Source organism: Argentina silus, assembly GCF_951799395.1.
Source record: "Argentina silus genome assembly, chromosome: 7".
NCBI lineage: Eukaryota > Metazoa > Chordata > Actinopteri > Argentiniformes > Argentinidae > Argentina > Argentina silus.
The window spans coordinates 10,281,387-10,296,687 of NC_139661.1; the positions used below are offsets into that span (position 1 = coordinate 10,281,387).

Genomic DNA, 15,301 nt, shown 5'->3' on the forward strand with positions numbered 1-15,301 from the left:
TGAGATCATGCATTTTGTACATTTCTGCATTACAGTTATTATAAAAAGAAAGAATAAAGTTAAATCACGCAGTACCTGTCTATTCTGAAGCGAAGCCCAGAAAAACATGAGGTAGAAAAAGTCCAGATGATCCAAATATGCCCAGTCTTCTCTGTCTCTGACTGAGATGTGCAAAACGACTTCACTATGCCTTCGATATAAATGCCTAGACAGGTGCTGGCAGTAGCACCTCCTCGCAATACTGTCCGGATTACTGAATGGTGCCGTAGCTATAGGCAAAAATTAGCGGCGATGACGACTGAGCGGTCCTCTGTGTCTTGCCGTTTCAGGTTCTCTGTTCTCACCGCTGGCTAAACGAATTCGCACACTGTGTTGGCAATAGACGCATACAGTAGGCTACGTATGCAGGAAAATCATATCGTTAAAAGTTTAATACAGACATGTGACCATAAATAGCATTGGACGGATGTCATCATCATTCATCACTATCATATTACTGCTCAAATGGATATGTGATCATTTTGATGAGAAATATTCAAAATGTGAAATTATATTAAATAATATAGCCTATCAGACGTATTCATTGTTTGTGTATTATTGATTCATCTTAATTTATTTATGTGTATTTTCCATTAGGCTATAACTGTCAATGTCAATGATAACATCATTGCAGGTGGAATGTGACATAGCTTATGCATCTGAAACGAAACAAAGTTTGTCATGCCTATGGGTTTAGGATACACTTGTGGATGAAAATGCACGCACGCATGCACGCACGCATGCACACACACACACACACACACACACACACACACACACACACACACACACACACACACACACACACACACACACACACACACACACACACACACACAGGTATATCATATACACTCACTTAGAATTTTATTAGGAACACTATACTAATACTGGGTAGGGCCTCACTTTGCTCTCAAAACAGCCTCAATTCTTCGTGGCATTGATTCCGCAAGATGTTGGAAATATTCCTTTGAGATTCTGATCCATGATGACATGATTGCATCACGCAATTCCTGCAGATTTTTCAGGTGCACTTTCAAGCTGTGAATCCCTCGTTCTACCACATCCCAAGGGTGTTCTATTTGATTCAGATCCGGTGACTGGGAAGGCCACTGAAGAACACTCATTGTCATGTTCATGAAACCAGTTTGACACGACTTTTGCTTTGTGACATGGTGCATTATCATGCTGGAAGTAGCCATTAGAAGATGGATAAATTGTGGCCATGAAGGGATGCACATGGTCAGCAATAATACTCAAATAGGCTGTGGCATTCAAGCGATGATTGATAGGGAATTACCGGGCCCAAAGTGTGCCAAGAAAACATTCCCTACACCATTACACCACCTCCACCATGAGAAGGTTACAGGTGTTCCTAATAAAGTCTCGGTGAGTGTAAGGTATATCATATATTTTCTGTTCTTATAGTGATCAACTTCAGTGACGTAGAGATTTGAGTCAAATCTGCATTTGGCAGCACAGTGAGGGAGAGATACTCTAAATCAGACTCGGGAGGAAAGGGTGCGCTCGACTATACATCCTCCACACGGCAGGGGGCAGCCTGCTCGTGTTACACTAGGTAACCAACTAGTAGACAGAAGAAATAGGAAATGGATTGTTGGTAAAGGCTCAGGCTGTTCGAATAAACAACAAACTCTTGGTTTTTGCTAACAAAAAAAATCCTGCTCGCGTAATTACATCGTTGTCAAGTAATTAGGTAGTCAATAAAATGATTCTCACTGTAAAACCGCTTCAAGGAAAGGAGTGCAACGTACAGGTAAGCACCAAATGTTGGCCGGATAGCTAGTACTAGCTAGCGTGATAGGCTCGTGCGCTGCTACTGTGCCAGCCCAGTATGCCGGTAGGTAGACAGCTGTTAGTAGTTGTATTATAGAGCTGGCATAGCTAATACGTTCTCACCTCAAGAGTCAAAAATCTAAATTGGTCAAATGTTTACCTAGCTACAGAACGAAAAGCGGCCAAGATGAGACCTCGTCCTACACTCTTGAGTCTAGATGCTATACATCATCATGATGCATCCAGCTGCACAATTTCGACTATATATGGTACTGTCACTGACAAAGTAACACTACACGCCATGTCTTTGATCACATAAAAATGTTTTCTTATCATTTCAGGTCACAGAAGATGAAAAAGTCTCCACAGTGAAAGAACTTGTGTCTGAATGTCTGAACATACCGGCAAATCAGCAACGATTGCTTTATAAAGGCAAAGCACTGGCAGGTAGCGCAGACCCCGATCTCTTTCTTGCTACCTAATGGTGATCTGCTGCGTCATGCATGGCCAACATCCATACATCGATCTATTACATATTATACATCAGAATACATCTAACTCCATCTATTTTCTTGCAGATGAACACAGACTGAGTGATTATTCCATTGGGCCAGAGGCCAAGTTGAACTTAGTGGTTCGTCCAGCAGGGGAGAGGAGTGGAGCAGCTGGGATGGCCAGCAGCAGTAGTTGTCCTCCTGGTGGAGTGTGGCAGACTCTGTCCACTATCCTGGCCAAACATTTCAGCTCTGCCGATGCAGCCAAAGTGCAGGAACAGCTTATCAAGGTATTTCCAATCACAATCGAGACACTATTGATATTCCTATCATATTATCAAAAGCTATGCTTTAAGTACACATCATCCATGTCTGACCTCACGGTGAATGGGCTTCTGTGCACATTTCTCACATTCAGTTACTAGTACTGTACTCTTAGCTCTCACAAGACATTTTTTTTAGGAATATAGGCTCTCATTTGTGTTGTAATAGGTAACTGAATGCCCCTCTTGAGCCTGAAGTTGGACTGCTTTTATCATTCTCAATCCATTCATTAACACTGCATGCTCTTCCCCAAGGATTATGAACGATCACTTCGGCAACTCAGTCTTGATGACATTGAGCGCCTAGCCGGACGACTGCTTCACCCAGATAGCGAGGGAATGGACACTTCATACATGGACTAAGAGCCGGCAAGGTTTGATGTTCTTTTGGTGATTACCAGAAGAGCATTGGGTCCATTTTCTGAAGAGCGTAGACTTGTTCATGCTGAGTCTTCAATACTAGCTTGACCAAGGTTTTGGTGTACGTGGATAAAAGTGAAGGTTGACTACAACCTAACCGCATAGCTTCTTGATTACAGCCTGGCCTTATGGTAATTTACTTTGTTTTCTTCTGTCATTCCTGTTCAGTTAATAGGATGTTTTACACTTGATCAAATCAGACTTAAACACAAGCAAAATTAGCCAATCCCCTTTGACTGTTGGTCTTAAATTATCTCAGGCTGCTACGTGTAAATACCAAGAGGACAGTGTCTAATAATGGAAGCTCTAATTTATAAGCAAGATGTTGAATGATTGCTGAGTGTTTTCTGTAAACTGTCTTTAAGATGAGTGATGCCTGTTTTATCTTGTTACTGGTGATCAAAGCAGTCGTTGTATGATTTGTAAATATTGTGTTTATAAACAAACAATAACTCAAACAACTTGACTGATGTTTTCCCCATAAAGGCAGATTTCGAACACAAATATAGAAAACACAATATTAATCACTGTACCTTTTATTCAAATTTGTCATGGACATTCAATTTCTACTTACATCTCATACAATATTTAGTATATATTGACATATAAAATGTATGAGTTTTCATAATAGGATATATACATGTACATATATATATATATATATATAGAGAGAGAGAGAACAAAAATAAAACGAAGAAAGTAGGTCAGGTTGTGTGTGACAGACAAGCTGTCAAGCTTACCACTGACAGCATGATGTGTTGCTTAGACTTGCAGTTTGTAATTAAATACCTTCCTTATGGCTACATGTATTCATGCCTAAATAATCCTTATGTCAAGCAAATGATATGCTGTGCAGTGGGGAATATTATGTTCCAACATGATCTCTATGCTGGCATTATCCTCAATGAGACTTGATTAGAGGAATTTGACACATTGACTATCTTGAGGATCATTATAGACTTGTAATGTAAGTGAGTACCCCAGGTGTCCCCTCACCTCTGCAATGCCTACCACACACTGTCACATTTGTACAATTGACATCTTCGCAGATCAGCAGCTTAAAATGACATCATATGTCTCTCATTTCTTGTCAATTGTGTTTGTCTTCACCTCCTTGTGGAAGAAATAATACAATAGCACTGCAGATACATGAGTGGTGAAACTGTCAATGTGACACCATGGTCATGACAAATAGCAAAAAGAGCGCAGAGAACAATACATTGAGAGCACGAAAATGGAAGGCACGTGACATGAGAGACATGAGGGATTTGCATTAATGTCTCCCAGCAGAACACCACACTATGGCATGATAGCATAAAAAACAAGAAGTTTGACAAATACAAAGCTAATTGTAAAAATGGTGAAAAGGAAAAGTACACTGACATTTATGACCAGACAGTGGCAAGGATCTTTGTCGTCCTTCACAGATGAAAGCAATACATGACAGGTGTGTCATTTGAGATACACATTTTGTTTTAGTTCCTGACAAGAGGAAAACATACATGTTTCTGATGCTGCACTATTCAGCTGGGATCTCACAAATGTAAAAGAGGCAGGAAATAATAAGAATGTTGCTACATTCTTGTAATCATGTCATCAATCAAATATGTATATTCTTATCATATCCTTCCACTGTCAAGGTATCATATCCGTTTCTCAGCAGCTGCAGCCATCACTGGAGGAGGCTGGTTTATCGTCCCTCAATTTGATCTGATCTGGGAAATCGTAACTCTCCACTTCTGACTCCTAAAAATGAGGACAAGACCAAATGAGAACCCAGTTAACGCCTTCAAAGACTCTTCAGTGGAAACGTGTGTATCTACTGCACTCAATGCTATTCATCAAGTGTGAGATCAGCATTTAAATACCTGTTTCAGAGCGTTTCGGGCTATAGTCTGGAAGGCTTGGTCAACATTGACAGCCTCCTTGGCACTCGTCTCAAAATATGGGACACTGTTCTTACTCTGGCACCACGCCTGGGCCCGCTTGGCTGTCACCTGGTTGGTCACATTCATATTAACAAATGACACCTCACATTTCACACAGACAAACAGTGATTCACTCTGAGCTAACTATGCAGTCACACCTGTGCATCATGTGGACCTAAGGGGAAAAAACAAACAGATGTTGCTCAATTTCACACCAAATGTTTCAAATGAGCATATGCACATACAGACCTGCCTATTCTCCAAATCTATCTTGTTGCCAAGCACCACAAAGGGGAAGTTCTCTGGGTCACGTGGGCTGGCTTGAATAAGGAACTCATCTCGCCAGCTGTCAAGAGTCTTGAAGGTGTTGGGAGCAGTAACATCGTACACAAGGACACAACAGTCTGCCCCACGATAGAACGCTACACCCAGGGATTGGAATCTCTCCTGTCCAGCAGTGTCCCAGATCTGGTAGCATGCAACAACATCATATAGTGAATCCAGTCACTCTGTATTATAGATTGTATAGAGTCACTGCTGCCATTGTATTATTGTGTATTGCAGTGTTACTGTATTAGAGCAAGCATTAACAGACCTGCATTGTCACCAGCCTGTCATCCACCATCACTTCTTTGGTAAGGAAGTCAGCACCAATTGTGGCCTTATACTGATTGCTGAACTTCTTATTCACATATTGGTTCATGAGAGAGGTCTTCCCAACTCTGCCAGTGCCAGAGTGTAAAGAGGTGAGAAATTAAAAGGATATAATAGATTATACAAACATAACCTCTTTTTTTCTTTTTACATTCCTTAGGGCTAGATCTCTTCAAAATGTTTCAGGCAACTTAGACAACCATCAAACCCATCAAACTTAATTAGGAAAGCCCGACTCACCCTGAATCTCCAAGGATAATAACCTTGAGTAGCACCTTCTTCCGAGAGGCCATGCTGTGCTGTTGATGACAGGTTAAAACAGGGGTAAGTTAGGAATGGCGAGCAACAGTGCTTCCAAGAGAGACAATTACACGCAGGATCCGCAACTTGCTAAAGACGTGAGATCAAATCCGTATCTATAAGTATCTCTGCCCTGATGCGATATAGCTAACAAGATAGCAGCATTAATAGAACCGGAATACATTGAAGAAAACACGCAGTGTTTTGGCTGTCATAGCTAACCAACTAGCGACAGTCAGTAGTAGCTACGCTACCCAGCAAGTCATGATTAGCTAGCGGGAAAGCTGAGCTTTTAGGACTAAATCAAACCGTTTACCGTTTACTACCGGCAGACACCGACGGAGACGCAAAGTGAATAATGAAGAAAACAATTGTCTCGAATAATTCTCATGAATGTATCTACTGTAAATAGTTAAAAGTATCTCAATTGCCGAGCACAGTTATTGTTATTCTATGCGCGGTTGCATACTGCTGTTTCACGCGAAAGTTGGACTGAGCAAAGTGCAGCTGATCTACACACTATCTGAACTTCCTGAAAACGCCGTAGACACATTGGCAAATTTGCGCAGCGTTTTGTTTACGATGACTCTTGTGAACAAGCAGATTAGGTCCAATCACAAGGGGTTCACGTTTTTTGTTATGGTTTTTCATCCAGTGTTTCTGTTTTACGTCTGTTAGGCAAGTACTACCAATCGTTATCCTCCCACTGTCCGAATATTATTCTTTACATTGCCCCGCTTCATGATAATCCATCATCAAACAGCGTTTTAGAATTAGGAAATTGATATTTAGCTCTGCAGCAAGTCACATTTACCATCAATCAGCAAAATGGGCTTTTGTTTGTTTACTATTTCATAAAAAGGGAGGAACCAAGGAGAAGGAGAGAGGGGTGTCGGGAGGGGGTGACGTCAAAATATAGAGTGAACTGTATCTACACCAATCAGCTTCGTTAGAAAATGATGCTAGACCAACCTCGTTTTCAATGACAGCCGTGGACCAAACCGGTTGATGTTTCTCGCCTAAATCACAGATGGATTAAAGAGTACCGCATTTTAGTTGTTGATAAACTTGCATATTTTTCTACAAAGTATGAAGTAAAGAAGGTCTTACTTGGATCTGTAAGACAATCTTCACTAGTCTGTAGCTACCTGGTAAGGAAACAGCTGCTGTGTGTGTCCCTCTTCTCCCCGCTTCCTCATCTTCGACATCTTCTTGGCCTGAAAGTGAAAGCTGTCATTTGATCTCGTAGCATAAATATTGTTTCTGCTTGTCGCATGATGAAAGCCCGATACCAAAGATGTGTATGTAGCTAGATGTTAATGTCGTTGGCTTTCGTTATTGACGGCGAGTCGGATGGAGTGGCACCATATATGCTAGCTTGCTAGCTGGCTAATGTGTGCCCAGCCCCAGGCTCTATCTATACATCATTACTTGGCTGAACATATTCTGTTGTGAGTGATTTTGACCTGTTGTCTGATAACTTATTTTCTAGCTGTTTTTTTTGTCTTACATTTTAACTACCCCCTATCATGATCTACCAATTGGACTCAACCCCAGATTATTCCAGTTTTGGTCACACACTGACTCATGACCTACCCATTGACTCTTCTTATGTAATGTTATCATCACACGGGACGGGAGCTCAGCTAGTTGTACACAGAATCACAGGCTGCTGTGTAGTCTGTATTATTGCTTTCCCATGTTTTTCCCCTGCAGACTCATCTCATTGGTTGTTTGTGCATTTATGTTGTTGGAGGCTTTGCAATGTACCATTCATAATCTCTCATTTTATTATTGTACTCATGCAGTGTCCAAGGATGGAGACTCTGATTCCCATTATAAACCGTCTACAGGAGGTCTTCCTTACTGTGGGGGCAGAGGTCATACAGCTCCCTCAGATAGTGGTAGTTGGATCACAGGTCAGTGTGGAGTAAAAAGTCAAGAGTTAACTGTTACATTGATCCTAAACAGTCTGCCCATGGAGAGGGACATTGCAGAAATATTATTGATGAATTATGTAGCCTAAATGTCAAAGCTTTTCTAGAATTGGTCTCATCTTTTCCCGTCACAGAGCAGCGGGAAGAGTTCTGTGTTGGAGAGCCTGGTTGGACGGGATTTTCTGCCTCGGGGATCAGGAATAGTCACACGGCGACCCCTGGTGTTACAGCTGGTTAATGTACCTTCATTGGAGGAGAGAACACTGCAAGAAAATGGTGCTTGACACTGAAACAGAAATATCATAGTAAAAGCCCTCCAGCATGTTGCCTCATGCTGTTATACATTGACACTGAATGGACACACTGTCACAAACCATATTATTATTCCTGGCGACATATAAATGTTGATGTCCCCTCCAAATTTTGCAGAGGGCATTTTCTTGCATGCATGTGATTTCAAATGCGAGTCAGTCTTTCAGAGCCTTTGTCTCTCTTTCCTAACATGGAATTTACCTTCTTCATTGCTTTTCTCAGGGAATGGGGCAAAAAAAACTACCCAAAACAGCTACCCAGGTCTCTATTTCCATAGTTCATTTGCATGGACCTGCTGTCTTATCTTCTCTCATTTAGTCTGTCTACGTGCACCCTCTGTCTTTCTCTCGGTCTCTATCTCTCTCTGTCTCTCTCTCTCTCTCTCTCTCTCTTTGTCTGCCATACTAACAAGCCCCATCTAAGTCTACTTTTCATTTGTGCTATGAATGTGTCCTGTCCTATCTGAATTCCTTTATTCATTATTTTCTCTTTTGCCCAGGAATCAAGGCTGAGGAATGGGGCACGTTCCTTCACTGCAAAAACCAGGTATGCTCAAAGCAATTTAGCTGTTTTGCTTAGCACTGCACTTTGTGAGTCTGAGAGTATTGAGTGATGTAACTTATGATGCTATGTCATTGAAGTTGATGTTTTGGTCCTATCTGCATGTGTGTTAAATAGATTTTCGCAGATTTTCAGGAAATTCGCAAAGAGATTGAAGAGGAGACTGAACGCAGTTCAGGGGGTAACAAGGTATGGACATAGTGGGTTGTCTCCTATTTTTGACTTTGCCATTTCAGTTACTGAGGCAACTGACTTATGATTCCCTCCATTCCTGTTTGTTCTGTCATGTTCCGTAGGGAATCAGTCCTGAGCCCATCTATTTGAAGATATTTTCCCCTCATGTTCTCAACCTCACACTGGTTGACCTGCCAGGAATCACAAAGGTAAGCGCAACCACTTGACAGCTTTCATCACTCCTACACATTTTCTAAATTCAGACCCTACGTTGAATTAATTTAATTTCTCATTGTGAAAAATAAATAGGTATGTTGTTCAGTAATGTCACTGTTTTTGATAGTCATTGTTGTTGTTGTTATTATTGTACTAGGTTCCAGTTGGGGACCAGCCAGAAGATATTGAAGCCCAAGTACAAGAGATGATCCTGTCTTTCATCTCCAACCCCAACTCCCTAATCCTCTCAGTGTCTCCTGCCAACTCTGACTTGGCCACCTCTGACGCGCTCAAACTGGCTCGCGATGTTGACCCAGATGGTGAGGCATACTGTCCACAAACGACCCTTCCTTTTTGCATGTATTTGTCTCTACTTTACTTGGGTCAAAGTGTCTTTAAACCATAACAACGTAACTTTTCTGATTTTGACCTCAATAAGCTCTAAGATCACCAACAGCTGTATGTACTGTACACATTTCAGATGACTGTGCCATACAATACACTGTTATTGTGTAGAGATCCATGGACAAGAGGGCTGTCTGTTACTCACTTTTATTACTTACTGTTATTACCAAGCTTTTCTGCGTGTGTGTCTCTCCCAGGCCGCAGAACACTGCTGGTGGTCAGTAAGCTGGACCTGATGGATGCAGGGACGGATGCTCTGGAGGTCTTATTGGGTCGGGTCATCCCAGTGCGGCTTGGTATTGTGGGAGTGGTCAACAGGTTTGTCCATATAAAATAATGAATAATTAGATGATATATCTAGAATGATGATTTATATTGGATGATATATGTATATCTATAAGACTGAGCAGGAAAGATCTACATCACTGTGGTCATTATATTAACTCTAGTACACCCGCATCAGATTTATGTGCTATTCAATAGCTCACTTTGGCTTCATGAAAGATATTGAGCAAGTAGAGATTTATATCTCCCCACTTTGAAATTGATTTTGGGCACCCCTGCTGGAAAAATGTGCATGTCTAATCCTTTGGGCTTGAGCGTACTGTGGATGTATGAGTTGTTTGAGGGATTTTCTGCCATGGAAGGAATTGTAAAAATACAAAATAACCGCCCCCCTCAGAGGCCAAAATAAGTCATTTTCAGTAGTAAGAAAGAAGAGACAATCTATTTCAACAAGTCAAGCAATCAGGCCAAACTGGCAGAAATCAATTGGAGCTCTCCTTCAGAGAGTTGAAAATTGCAGGGGAGTTGTACATTAATTGTAAAGCACAACTGTATCAATTCAGAAGTGCTCCTTCATTGAAGAGATCAAATTATTCTCAGTCATTTCAGTGCTGGAGCTGACTAGCTAACTGGTGACCATCTAATTAAGCAGAGCTACTGGGAAAGTTGCGTAACTCTTCTGCTCTACTGCTCCCCCGTCTAGGAGCCAGCATGACATCAACACACAGAAGAGCATGGAGGACACAGCCAGGGACGAGCAGGCCTTCCTGCAGCGCCACTACCCCTCACTGGCCTCCCGCTGCGGCTCCCGCTACTTGGCCCGCACATTGAGCCGACTGCTCATGCACCACATCCGGGACTGCCTGCCAGAGCTGAAGACCCGTGTGACGGTACTGAGTGCCCAGTACCAGACCCGTCTCAGCAGCTATGGCCAGCCTGTAGAGGACCACAGCGCCACCCTGCTGCAGATCGTCACCAAGTTTGCCAGTGATTACTGCAACACCATCGAGGGCACCGCCAGGCACATCCAGACCACGGAGCTGTGAGTCACAAGGGGAGATGCTCTAAAGCTTAAGTCAGAGGCTTTTTTAGATTATGCACTGCATTATTTATCTGGGTGTCTTTCATATTTCAGTAGTTATTGTTTTGGATCAACCATTTTAACTTAACTACACATTATAGAAGAGTAGTTAAAGAACATTTCAGTTTGCAGATTGTGTCCTCTTTATAATTTTCCAGGGATTCATTTATGTATTGGCATTTAGTGTTTCATTTATTGATTAATTCAAGCATATGTGGGTACTGACCCTGTCAGGCTGACTGCATTTAATGTTGACATCAACAACATATTGATGAGCTTAATCGGCAACACCTAATGCACTCACACAGTCTGTCCTCTCCTCAGCTGTGGAGGGGCTCGAATCTGCTACATATTCCATGAGACCTTTGGCCGCACTCTGCAGTCTATTGATCCTCTGGGGGGCTTGAGTGAGCTCGACATCCTCACTGCCATCCGCAATGCCACGGTAATAACCCCCTGCTGCCACTCCTGTGTGTGTGTGTGTGTGTGTGTGTGTGTGTGTGTGTGTGTGTGTGTGTGTGTGTGTGATGTCTATGATGTCTATAAACGTCTCAGTAGAGAAGCAGGAGAGGTAATAGAGAGCTGTGTGTTGTGTGGTCCTGCAGGGTCCGCGGCCAGCCCTCTTTGTGCCTGAGGTGTCGTTTGAGCTCCTGGTGAAGAAGCAGATCAAGCGTCTGGAGGAGCCCAGCCTGCGCTGCGTGGAGCTGGTCCACGAGGAGCTGCAGAGGATCATCCAGCACTGCTCCTCCTACAGCACACCGGTACAACATGCTGCATGACCTGTACCACAGCATATACATGCTCCTATATCCCTATAGGTAGAACAACACTGATACAGTCAAGGAGATGACATTAACATGTACGGTTCATGTTCTTCAGTGACACACTGTTGTTTGTGTGTTTATCAGGAGCTCCTGCGATTTCCAAAGCTGCACGATTCCATCGTGGAGGTGGTGACTAGTTTATTGAGGAAGCGCTTGCCAGTAACTAATGAAATGGTAAGACAATTAAACTGGGACCAGTCCCTAGCTTATACACACACACACACACACACACACACACACACACACACACACACACACACACACACACACACACACACACACACACACACACACACACACACAGCATCACCCTATGATTTAAGTGAATTGTCACTTTTATTTTATCTCTCTGCAATGGTCAATGGACTTCTGAAGAAATACATATGATTGAAAATGTCCTTTCATTTCATTTGTGTGCCATCACCTCATCGGCCTCATGTCTGTGTTTATAACTGATTCTGTGCGCTCCTCTGTTTCAGGTCCACAACCTTGTTGCCATTGAGCTGGCTTACATAAACACAAAGCACCCTGACTTTGCTGATGCAGCTCAGGTCTCAGCATATGTAAACAGTCAACAGGTACTCTCATCTCACCTCCAAACCATTGCTCAGGCTTGTGTCTGATTAAATGCTATTACTGACCAGGTCTAAAGACTCTGAAGTCTATCCTTGCCAATGTGGATGTGGAAATGACATTTTTAAAGGGCTTTCGAAGTCCATTGTGAAGTTCCTCACAATGACCTGAGCTGAGTGATGAAATTGAATTGACCCATTATTTCTTCTCTGCCTCCTCCCTGTCAGGCGGAGGGTGTACAGGATGGAGGGAAACGCTGGAAGAACGAAATGGTGGCTGAGGAGAAAACCTCTACGGGAGGGTTTGGCAGCCCTAGTAAAGGCCAGGCCATTAACCTCTTAGACACAGTGAGTAGTGGACTGTAGGACTAAGCAGTTAGCACTGACCCAGTTACACCCCAGAGAGCAGTACTGATTGGAGAGTGATTTGGCAGACTTTGGCGTTTGATTCTCACCCTGTTTGCCAGGCGGTGCCGGCATCTCGGAAGCTGAGTTCCAGGGAGCAAAGAGACTGCGAGGTCATCCAACGTCTCATCAAATGCTACTTCCTCATCGTCCGTCAAAGCATCCAAGACAGGTCAGGCACCACAGATCATGGGCCGCCCGGAGGTGTTAAGTGTTGTTTCTGTTTCCGATTAGTGGTGAGTTTAGATAAGCCTGTATGTCTTGATGTGCTAACTGTATGTCTGTGGATTTGTGTGGCTCCAGTGTGCCCAAGGCGGTGATGCACTTCCTGGTGAACTTTGTGAAGGAGCGACTACAGAGTGAGCTGGTGCGTCAGCTGTATAAACAGCAGCTGCTGCAGGGTTTGCTCATCGAGTCCCAGGACACAGCGCAGCAGAGGACAGAAGTCGCACAGATGCTTGAGGTACAGTACATGTGGAATGTGTGGTTCTCCTATTGTCTCTGAGATTTGTGACCATAAGTAGCAATCCCAGATGCTACTGTCTTTTTTTTCTCTTCTTTCTTTTAATACCTGTCCTTTCTCTCCCTCCCTCCCTCTCTTTTCTTCTTTTCTCTCCCTCATGCCCAGGCCCTCCAAAAAGCTAGCAACATCATCTCTGAGATCCGGGAGACACACCTGTGGTAGCCAACAGCAGCTGACAGTTCTTCACTCATAGCATGTCTTTGAGAGTATGTGAGCGTGTACTGTATGTGTGTCTTTAGGTGAGAATGTGTGTACGGTAATACCGCTGATCTCACACTGACCATAACACATCCAGCCGTCCTCTGTCCATCCACCGGCTTTCTGGCTGGGGGATCTGGACCATTGTGTCTCACTGTGAATATAGTGATGGAGACCAACACACACTCAGGCAGGGATGGTCCATATTGAGTTGGCCATCGTATCAAAGAGACACCTATGATCAAAAGGTGAATGCATCAAAGTTTGTCTTCAATGTCGGTTGTTAGATTGTGGTTGTAAATTGTGTTTTATAATGTGAGATGTCAAGATGTTTTTGAGGTCTTTATCTGCATCTGGTATCATGGTACAGATGGTGCTTGTACAGCTGCATTTGTTTCCATTGATTAGAAACTATATATTTATGGAAGAGTGATCACAAAACACCGTCCCTTTGTCCCAGTTTCATGCAGCAGTTTCAGAAAGGACTCCGGTAGTATCAATGTAATCAGTCGTCATTAGACCTTCCCTCGTGTACCCCTCATGTTTCATTTACAATTCATAAAAGATGATGAAAAAGGATGGTGAATATCCATCTCAAACAGTGGGGGTTGTCTGTGCTATAACAGTGAAATATGATCATGGTCTTCAGGGATACTTTGAATAAGCCCACAGAGAGTAAGTATGATCATGGTACATTACAGTGGTAGATGAAAACAACAGCAGGCTTGTGTTCTAGAAGAGTGTCACGTTTACATAGCATTCCATGTGTACTGTTGCGCTGTGTTTTTATATGCATATGTTAGTGTCAGTCCTTAAACGAGGTAATTGTTATAAATGTCCTTCTCTCAGTATAATTAGATTTCTAATGAGACTCTTCTGTTGATGGACTACTAAGGATTTGTAGACAAAGGAGTTGAATATGCGTACTGTAAATCAGCTAGCTTGTCTAGAGACTTAGGCTTTGCACAAGGGGTGAATCAAACATTAAATGGCACTGATTTTAGTATAGGAGAATAGAGAGTGTATAGCCAGTTTGTGAAGTTATCTTGCACTGCTCCTATGACGTTACCCTGCCCATGTAGGTCTGTACCTCAGGCAGAGACAGGAGGTTGCTCTCCACCATTGACCCTCTCTTTGATGACAGGGACGTTAGAGAAAGAGAGAAATATTGTTCCTGTTTGAACTCCTGCATCCACCTTTAGGCATTTAGTTTCTGTGTAGATCCCAAAGTGGAGTACTACTCTCATTACAACTACAGCCCTTCACTTGTTATCCAGCACTCTCTTGGCATTTAGTTATATAAGAGTGGATGTGTCAGACACACTGAAGTATATACCCCCTCTTTCCCTCCATTTAATCATTAGGAATGCATCTTACCTTACCCAGGTTAGCCTATCTTGTCCATCTGTTCTCAAAGCCAAAAGTGGAAGAAAGATTCCCAAAGGATAATGTTTGCTAAGAAAGACAAGCCTTAAAGGGACAGACCCCCAGGACCATACACCAGAAACACTGACTTCTATGTGATCAGGGAATGCACAGTGTCAGTCTGTCTTTTTGAACATACGGTATGTGAATGTGTGTATGTTTGCATCGGAATGAAAGATGGAGCGTGTGTATTTGATATTATATAATTGTATGTAAATTATGCTACAAATTGACCAACTGCCTGGAAGTGCTTGCTTGCCAATATTTGTGATGTGTTGATGGAATGATGTTTGTTCAGATGGCAGGGACTCATTAAACCCTAACAAGAATACTGTTTCTGTGAGACTGTTTTTAAGGGAAATCCTCAACCATCGATAAATATGATCAAATAATATCTGTAGAATCATCCAGTCATGCAGCTGACTATG

General features: G+C 42.7%; 3 protein-coding genes across 4 annotated transcripts; 2 read left to right on the top strand and 1 right to left on the bottom strand.

The window, feature by feature from the left end:
• Positions 1 to 1,643: 1,643 nt before the first annotated feature.
• ubl4a (ubiquitin like 4A) lies at positions 1,644 to 3,525 on the top strand. Its single transcript, XM_083674128.1, has 4 exons — positions 1,644 to 1,816; positions 2,178 to 2,283; positions 2,415 to 2,620; positions 2,909 to 3,525. Exons 1-4 carry the CDS (start codon positions 1,769 to 1,771, stop codon positions 3,014 to 3,016), a joined length of 468 nt encoding a protein of 155 aa, XP_083530254.1. The 5' UTR covers positions 1,644 to 1,768; the 3' UTR covers positions 3,017 to 3,525.
• A 68-nt stretch (positions 3,526 to 3,593) lies between these two features.
• On the bottom strand, positions 3,594 to 7,121 carry rab7b (RAB7b, member RAS oncogene family). 2 transcript variants are annotated; one of them, XM_083674127.1, is made up of 7 exons: positions 7,104 to 7,121; positions 6,928 to 6,974; positions 5,896 to 5,954; positions 5,597 to 5,723; positions 5,251 to 5,469; positions 4,942 to 5,070; positions 3,594 to 4,819 (listed from the first exon to the last, which is right to left on the bottom strand). In XM_083674127.1, exons 3-7 carry the CDS (start codon positions 5,946 to 5,948, stop codon positions 4,730 to 4,732), a joined length of 618 nt encoding a protein of 205 aa, XP_083530253.1. In that variant the 5' UTR covers positions 5,949 to 5,954; positions 6,928 to 6,974; positions 7,104 to 7,121; the 3' UTR covers positions 3,594 to 4,729. The 2 variants fall into 2 exon arrangements, with proteins under 2 accessions (XP_083530253.1, XP_083530252.1); XM_083674126.1 differs by lacking the exons at positions 6,928 to 6,974; positions 7,104 to 7,121 and adding an exon at positions 6,272 to 6,434.
• On the top strand, positions 6,942 to 15,301 carry LOC310807596 (dynamin-1-like protein). The gene is made up of 17 exons (XM_083674125.1): positions 6,942 to 7,106; positions 7,764 to 7,874; positions 8,027 to 8,168; positions 8,704 to 8,750; positions 8,883 to 8,954; positions 9,062 to 9,148; positions 9,313 to 9,475; positions 9,758 to 9,878; positions 10,549 to 10,887; positions 11,251 to 11,371; positions 11,532 to 11,687; positions 11,835 to 11,924; positions 12,230 to 12,328; positions 12,551 to 12,670; positions 12,790 to 12,899; positions 13,031 to 13,190; positions 13,356 to 15,301. Exons 2-17 carry the CDS (start codon positions 7,773 to 7,775, stop codon positions 13,410 to 13,412), a joined length of 1,986 nt encoding a protein of 661 aa, XP_083530251.1. The 5' UTR covers positions 6,942 to 7,106; positions 7,764 to 7,772; the 3' UTR covers positions 13,413 to 15,301.